The sequence below is a fragment of the Bidens hawaiensis genome, unplaced genomic scaffold (assembly GCF_021521415.1).
Source record: "Bidens hawaiensis isolate Kalapana, Puna unplaced genomic scaffold, B.hawaiensis_p1.1 tig00023412_1, whole genome shotgun sequence".
Classification (NCBI taxonomy): domain Eukaryota; kingdom Viridiplantae; phylum Streptophyta; class Magnoliopsida; order Asterales; family Asteraceae; genus Bidens; species Bidens hawaiensis.
The window spans coordinates 195,766-204,359 of NW_027493674.1; the positions used below are offsets into that span (position 1 = coordinate 195,766).

The 8,594-nt window shown below is 31.0% G+C and overlaps 1 protein-coding gene across 1 annotated transcript; it reads left to right on the top strand.

The window, feature by feature from the left end:
• The first annotated feature begins 1,285 nt into the window (after window positions 1–1,285).
• Window positions 1,286–8,357, top strand: LOC143567495 (glucomannan 4-beta-mannosyltransferase 9-like). Its single transcript, XM_077053900.1, has 8 exons — window positions 1,286–1,625; window positions 1,709–1,807; window positions 2,494–2,746; window positions 6,594–6,704; window positions 6,773–6,909; window positions 7,393–7,506; window positions 7,592–7,986; window positions 8,195–8,357. The coding sequence occupies exons 1-8, from the start codon at window positions 1,323–1,325 to the stop codon at window positions 8,355–8,357; spliced, it is 1,575 nt and encodes a 524-aa protein (XP_076910015.1). The 5' UTR covers window positions 1,286–1,322.
• Window positions 8,358–8,594: the final 237 nt, after the last annotated feature.

Here is an 8,594-nt window from a genome sequence, read left to right on the forward strand (position 1 = left end):
TGTCACTCTCTAGTTGCTTCCAACCCCTCTTATGCCATCAGATTTCTTGATTTATGATTTGAGGTTTCATATACGTTTAACCTGAATTCGCGGGTATGAGTCTCACCAAACACAGATAGTACTTAAATGGGGTTATAATATCTCATTTATTTTTGAAACTCTTTAATAATCAAACAATAATTCTCGTATGTCATGGGTCTCACCAAATCTGGATATCCCTTTAACGAATTATAACGTCTCGGTTATTTGTGAAATAACTCCTTAATCATCAAACTATAAATTTTGCGGGTCATAGGTCTCACTGAACCCGGATAACACTTAAACGGGCTATAACATCTTATTTATTTGTGAAATACTTTCATCATTAAACCTTAATTTATGTTCTCTCCTCTACATATTCACCATCACCGGTCTATTCTCTCCATCCCTGGTTAACTTCCGATTACCACCCACCATATCAACCTCCCCTCTAATGCATCAACCAATATCGTCACCTACATCAACCGTCATTTTTTCATAAGATAAATATTGGTGTTCAAGTTTGTTCGTTTAAAAAAACCAACATGTTCGTGTTCATTTATGTTCGTTCCTTAAAAATCTAAAAAACCTACACATCTCAATTAAAAGAGCTCAAGTGTTAAAAAAAATATAATAAACATAACAAACTAATATACACATATTAAATTAAAACAAAACTAGACTAAACAATAATACATAATAGAATCATACATAAAAAATAGAAAATATCAAAACGATTAAAAACAAGAATTTAAATAAATTCTCGTAGCAGGAGACTCAAATTAGTTACAGATATTTACAACGGTACAATACAAAGAGGTGAAATGAAATATGATAAAATAATATGGCCTAACTATGGTAATAATATTATAATAAAACCATAATAATATATTTTTTTATAATAAATGTTTTTCCGTTTTTTTTTTGAAATATTTAATTAGTTAAATAAGATTATAGAATCATATTATTGTATTTATCAGTTAGCTCTTTGTCAAAGTAATTGTGGAGGTTTTAGACACAATGAGCAAAGTTTAAAGAAAATAATAAACGCGAAATTCTTTGGTTAGTAAAAATAGAGGAAAATGAAATGTTAAAAGAAAACAGTAGCCAAAAATTGCTTCTTTATAAGCACGTCCCCTCTTCCCTCTTATATTCATCCCTTGATCTTCTCACAATCAAATCTCTGGTTCTGCTTCCACTTACAGAAGTCAGAATCGGAAACCCTATTTATAAAATCAAATGGGTTTGATTTGAAATAAAAAAACCTCATCAAGCATCTTCTGTGTTTGTTTTTTGTACAAATTATGGAGAGGCTTCAAGATTCCTTTTCGGGTGACATTGCTGGGCAAATTATGGTGATTTGGGGCCAACTGAAGGCGCCATTAGTGGTGCCATTTCTGAGAGTTTTGACGTATATATGTCTCGGAATGTCAATCATGTTGTTCGTGGAGCGGGTTTACATGGCTATGGTAATCGCGTTCATCAAATTATTTGGGAAAAAACCAGAAAAACGTTACAAATGGGAATCATTCAAAGATGATGTAGAATTAGGCAACTCTGTTTACCCTTTGGTTCTTGTTCAGATCCCAATGTTTAATGAAAAAGAGGTTGGCTGGTTGATTAGTCGGTTTAAGGTTTAGTGTTTTGTTTTAGTTTGTTTTTATTAATAATGTTGGTTTTGTTTGGACAGGTTTATCAGCTTTCGATTGGAGCAGCATGTGGTCTTTCATGGCCTTCTGATCGTATCGTCATTCAAGTTCTTGATGATTCAACAGATCCATTGATCAAGGTTCATTAACTTAGTTTTAACCCTCATATTTTAAGTATTATATTTTAATTTAATACTGCATGACAATTATACGGGGCGACGTCTATTTTTAAGTTTGTTTCACTGTTGAAAATATTATCTTAATCATTTGAGTAACTTTGCATACAAGTTGACTTGATGTTAAAAATATATATTGGTATGTATGCATATAGAAACATAGAAATTTAACTAGTACTATGAGAAGAGGAAAAAAAAGATAATGAGCTGGTTTATTGAAATAGCATTTATTATTTTCATAAAAAAAAAATGTGATTGAGAGCTTTGTTTACAAAAATGTTAGAAAGCTTCACGATTCATTTAAGTACTTAAATTAAATCATTTTGTTAAAATACTTTTGTTTTTTATTATCACGGATATTTAAATTATATGAGTTATATGAGTTATCGATTCTTAAGGATTTTGGCAACGGCGGCTCTGACTCTACATAAAAGTTAAACAAACAATTTAATACAATTTTAAAAATTGTTTGGTTTTGTCCTAAGATTATATTTTAGTTTTGAGATCATATTTTGAGAAATCATATACCTAATCTCGATTGTTTTTGGTTTGATTTTGTGGAATGTTAATAAACTTTCTTTTTTGTTTTTAATTTTGAACAAGATTATGATAATGTTTGTTATTGGCTACGAATTCACCTTGACAAACAGGGGCTCGTGGAAATGGAGTGTCAAAAATGGGCAAATAAAGGAATAAACATACACTACCAAGTTAGGGACAACCGAAAGGGATATAAAGCCGGGGCACTTAAAGAAGGCTTAAAGCATCGTTATGCCAATCAGTGCGAGTATGTAGCTATTTTCGATGCTGATTTTCAACCCGAACCTGATTTTCTTTGGCAAACCATACCATTTCTTCATCATAACTTTGAACTTGGTCTTGTTCAAGCTCGTTGGAAGTTCGGTAATTGCTCCTCTAATCTTAGTTTATCTTGTTTTGTTTTGTTTTCTTTTCCTTTCCCTCCAATTTAATATCATGCGTTAAACTCTTGAAAATAATTACTTAGTTTATACATGGAAATATACAAAAGTTATAAAATAGAAACCATTTATCAAAACCTACGCGATTTCCCTATTTCCATGTATTATTGGCCATTATGAGATTATTATGAGACTGATACTTGAAAATGATTTAAAAATACATGTAAGTATTAAATAATTTAGTAAGTTACATTGACTTACTTTGACCTTCTTCTAGCTTTGACCTTTTCCAATATAGAGTTCCAAACTGTGGAACTAAAGTCAGCTCAATAAATAAATTATTTAACCTCAGCAACTTATTCATTAGTGTCATGTAGAATATTGGTGATATTTCTTTTAGTCGATATGGTGTTAGGATTATCTTACAATATAATATACTTGTAAATTAAGTATATTACGATTAAATCAAGCCCAAAAATGTTTTTATTTATATTTTAATTTTTATTTTAAATTGTACAAAGTATATATAGGCTTATTCATTTCATAACTCATGTCATGGATACACAGATGTACTATTAATACCATATTATTAAAAATAAATTCTAAATACATAAAATTTATGTTTAATATAGAAAATTTATGTAGTTAATAGTATAAACTTAAACTATCTTTATTCTCAGGATATATTTATATCAAATTTTTATAATGAAATTTAAAACGTTTAATAATTAGTCAAAATTGTTGTCGGTGACAACATATATGATTTACTGAAAAAGTTTTGGGCACGTGTAATGAGACTTATTATTGCAAAAATAGTCCCCACATTAATAAGTGTAGTCAATTCCGCCTCCATACATAAACACTTTGCTAGTAGAAGGTAGGGATGAGAAATATATCGACTTATAAGCACTATTATTTTTAACCGTTTGCATTACCTTAGTACTCGAGTGAGTCTTTATGAGACCAAATGCCAATCGTATATACTGATTTTAAAGCTTTAGACCTAACTCATCTATAAATACCATGAAGGAAGAAACATATCACTGTAAAAATATCCTCTTAAATCATGTTTAAAACCTGAGAATTTAGGCTCTTAAACCTTTACCCCATTGACCAGAACTTAGACCAGAAAATACTGCTACTTAAAAACTATGAACTCCAATTGACTTTGACTCATGAGCTTGCTGAGTCAGTAAGTCATCATAATATGACATTAAAAATTGAGATTTTAGTTTGAACACTTGAAGATTTTTTTGAAGTTATTTTGATAAAAATATATAAAGATATATTCGATGAACAGATTAATTCCAATTTCCAAATAAATATATAAAATTAGAGCAAAATATGACAATAAATCAAAATTCTTTTGAAAAATTTTTAAAAAGTAAATACATACAATAAAATCCATAGAAAATTTTAGTTTATATACACACGAAATTGCAACAAAATTTGACAATAAATCAAAACTCTTTTGAAAATAGGTTTAAGTTTTATTTAAATCTTAATAGTATCAAAATGTGAAGGGAAATATTAAATTGAAATTAAGTTAAAAATGAAACGAAAGAAATGTGGTTGTGAATAAAACCTTTATGTTTGGTGTTGGTGCACATCATGGACGAAATTGCCCACGCCACTCTTGAGATGCTGGTGATTCTAAACTCCAGCATGTTTGTAATTTTTTCCTCAGGTAGGGTATGGTTGTCTTTTCAATTCAAACATTGATTGTTATCATGTGCCGGTGGGTGCAATATGAATTTTTTGGACCACCTACACTAACACTTCCACTATACACCGACACAAGTTTAATAACCATTCAACGTCGAATTTATTAATATGTAGTTAAATATATAAATATAATTATATGTAATTTTTTAATTATAAATTCCAGAAAATGTACAATATTACAGTAATTATTAAATATAATAAATAGTAATGAAGAGATTATTCAACTCGTTTTAACCTCTTTTATTTTTTATTATTCATTTTACCTTTTTAAGTAAATTAGTTTAAACTGTGGCCCTTTTTAATATGTTGTAATGGTAGGAAGCTTGGGTTTCTTAATAGAGACCCAAATTCAATCCTTACTTAAAACACTTTGGAGGGATTTGAGTGACTCAATGAAGAAAAACAAGGATGATCTTTGTGATCTCCAGTTCGATCATGAGGGCGCCCAGGTTTTACCATCAGTGGACCTTCGGACGGGTGGTTTTTTCCTGAAATTGGAGATTACTTGGAGGCTCCGTATGGCTGGGTTGTGCCAGCTGGCGGTGGCCTTTTGTCATTGAGTCACCCCGTACAATACCTATGCATTCTATGTTGGCAGCTAAAAAAAATTGTTAGTTAATTCGGCATTTTCTATCCAAACTTTAATGGACATAATATATTAATACATAAAGGCTATAAAAAATTTCAAACCTACCATGGGGTTATTACTGACTAGCTATTAGCAATCGTATTAAGGAGTTTTTTTTTCTTATTTTTTACTTCTAATATTGCGAAAATATTTTTTCAAGTTTCAATATTTTTTCAAGTTTTAATATACATAACCTATTTTAGTTCATTTATGTTTGATTATGTTTACTTTTGGATAAAATATTGAATGAATAGTCTACTTAAACAATATATATGTGTTTAAATTCAATAATTAAAAAAAAAATGACAGAAATAAAAACCAATGATTGCATTCAGAGTAAAATAGCGTGTGTAAATTATTAAAAAAAAAACAAACAAACAAACAGAAAGATGTGAGCTGTAGTGGCGGAGCCACATTGTATACATCGGATTCGACCGAACCCGTTGTTTTTTCGAATTTATATATAACCTTTGGTATCGAATTAACGATCGAACCCATTATTTATCAGCGAGCAAACGCAGTATCATTTTAAAAGAACATTCAACGTATGATATTGAATTAACGACTGAACCCATTATTTTTCGACGAGTAAACTCAGTATAATTTAAAAAAAAACATTCGAGCATATTGATTATGAAAAATTTAGTTAATTCTTTTAGCAATGAATATTTTATATATATATATAAAAAGCTTTAAAAGCTATGAAATTATTAACAAACATTACAAATTAGCCAATAATAACCGATATATAGATTATTAAAAATAACCAAAACTATTCAAAAAATGGGTAAATAAACCCAACCCAATTAACATTTTTAATTAAACATAGTACCTAAATAAAAGTTAAATATACAAAGAACGACGATCATTTTTTGTTTCTATCATCTTCGACTCTTTGCCAGTTCGCCTCAAGGCTTCAACCATCACCTCACCCTTGAACTTCAACCAGACAACAACGATCGGTCAACTCTTTCTTTGATTGCTTCAATACTTTAAGGCTTCAATCGATTATATGAATGGCATTTGTACGTTGAACATTAGTTACTTTTCCAAGTCGCAACCGTTTTCAAAACAAAAAACACATAGGGAACAATAATAATATGTAATATCTTTTTTATTTAATATTACTTTGTATTTTGTTGAATGTTGACCATATACTTTTGTTATGATAGTGATATTGTATTTTATTTACTTGACTGAATGACCGACCCGACCCATCTAGGCCCGAAAACTCTGAAGCAAGAAAAACAAAAAAATTAAACATCAAAAAATCTCGAACCCATTGAAAAAAATTCTTGACTCCGCGCACTGGTGAGGTGCATGTTTAATAGTTGTGCGGTTTATAGGACGTTCTTGCTCGCTTATCATTTTTTTATTCTGAAAAATATTATTATTATATTAATAATATAATTTTATATTGTAATAAAAGTGAATAATACAAATAAATAAAATTTTTACGGTTTGTGTTGGCATGCAGCGAATTCAGATGAATGCTTAATGACAAGAATGCAAGAGATGTCGCTTGACTACCATTTTAAAGTGGAGCAAGAAGTTGGTTCTTCTACTTACGCTTTCTTTGGATTCAATGGTATGCTCGAATTTAACTACTAGTAGTTTTGAATAAAAATTAATGACCGGTCTTATTTGTTTATATAGGGACTGCCGGAGTTTGGCGAATGGCTGCAATAAACGAGGCAGGAGGGTGGAAAGACCGTACTACAGTTGAAGATATGGATTTGGCGGTTCGAGCTAGTCTTAAAGGATGGAAGTTCTTGTACCTTGGTTCATTAAAGGTAAATACTATCTTTTTTCTAGAATAAATGAGGTATTTGAAGTGACGGAGTCAACTTTTTTTTTTATTATTTTTTTTAACTAGGATTCGCTAGGCTCAACAACTTTTCTCAATTTGTGACAATTTGAGGGGGGTGGGGCAAACTACAAAAGTTTTATTTGTTTGATACTCCTAATAAAACTTCTCAATTTGTTTGACAATTTGTGACAACTTAGAGCCGAGGGTCTCTCTGGAAGCCACCTCTTTATTCCTTTGGATAGAGGTACGGTGTGCCTACATCCCACCCTCCCCAGACCCTACTTATAGCTTTGCTGTCGGTGGGATTTCACTGGGCATGATTGATTGATTGATACTCCTAATAAGAAAAAGTTAAGCCTGTTGCAAGTCAACGAGCCCCTCAAACCCCCCTTTAGATTCGTCCGAAAACATTTGAATGCTAACATAAACTCTTTGCCATGATAACACTTTTTCCTGATATGTATAGGTTAAAAACGAACTGCCAAGTACATTAAAGGCCTATCGTTACCAACAACATCGTTGGTCTTGTGGTCCGGCGAATCTGTTTAGAAAAATGGTTTTTGAGATCATAAGAAATAAGGTATGATTTATAGGACCAATCTTATTGCAACAATTTTAACATTAATCAACAGAAAGTGTTCTAAAATGTTTTATTTGTTTTTCAGAGAGTGGCATTTTGGAAGAAGCTATATGTAATGTATAATTTCTTCTTTGTAAGAAAGATTGTAGCTCATATTGTTACATTCGTGTTCTATTGCGTTGTACTTCCTGCTACTGTAATGGTACCTGAAGTCGTGATTCCAAGGTGGGGTGCGGTTTATATCCCAACCGTCATAACTATTTTAAATGCAGTTGGAACCCCAAGGTCTTTCCATTTACTGGTGTTTTGGATTCTATTTGAAAATGTCATGTCCCTTCATCGGACTAAGGCAACATTTATCGGCCTATTTGAGGCTCAAAGAGTGAATGAATGGGTTGTCACCGAGAAGCATGGAGATTCTTCCAAAGTCAAAGGCGCAACAAAGCAACTTAAAAATTCGCACTTCAGAATTGGTGAAAGGTATGATTATTTTACTAGTAATTATGCGTCTCTAATGCGTGCATAAATAAATAAAAAACAATGAGATACAAAGCCCTTAAGATGAATTACAATTATGATAAAGAAATAAATATTCAATAGCACTTGAAAAAAAAAAAACTGTAAATTTGAATTTAGTTTTACTTTTATTAATATGTGTAAACTTAAAAAAAGATCGTGTTTTTAACAGGCTTCATATGCTTGAGCTTGGTATGGGCTTCTTCCTCTTTACGTGTGGCTGCTATGATTTTGTGTTTGGGAAATACCGCTACTTCATATACCTATATGCACAAGCTATAGCATTCTTCATAATGGGGTTCGGTTATGTTGGCACTCATGCTCCCAACTCCTAGATGATGTTCTTCATTCATCACTTATCATTTACATATTTTGATCGATGGTCATTTTACATTTGTGCATCTTTCGACATTAGCTCTATATACGAGTGTTGTTTGAGAGCATGCAATTTGCATTCATTTGGTTTGCTTTGTACTTCGTGTATATAAAAAAGTTTGAAACATATTTTTCTTATGTTATCATAAAATATATTGTCAGTGCCTTTTCCATATTAGCAGGTTTCTTTTCCATAT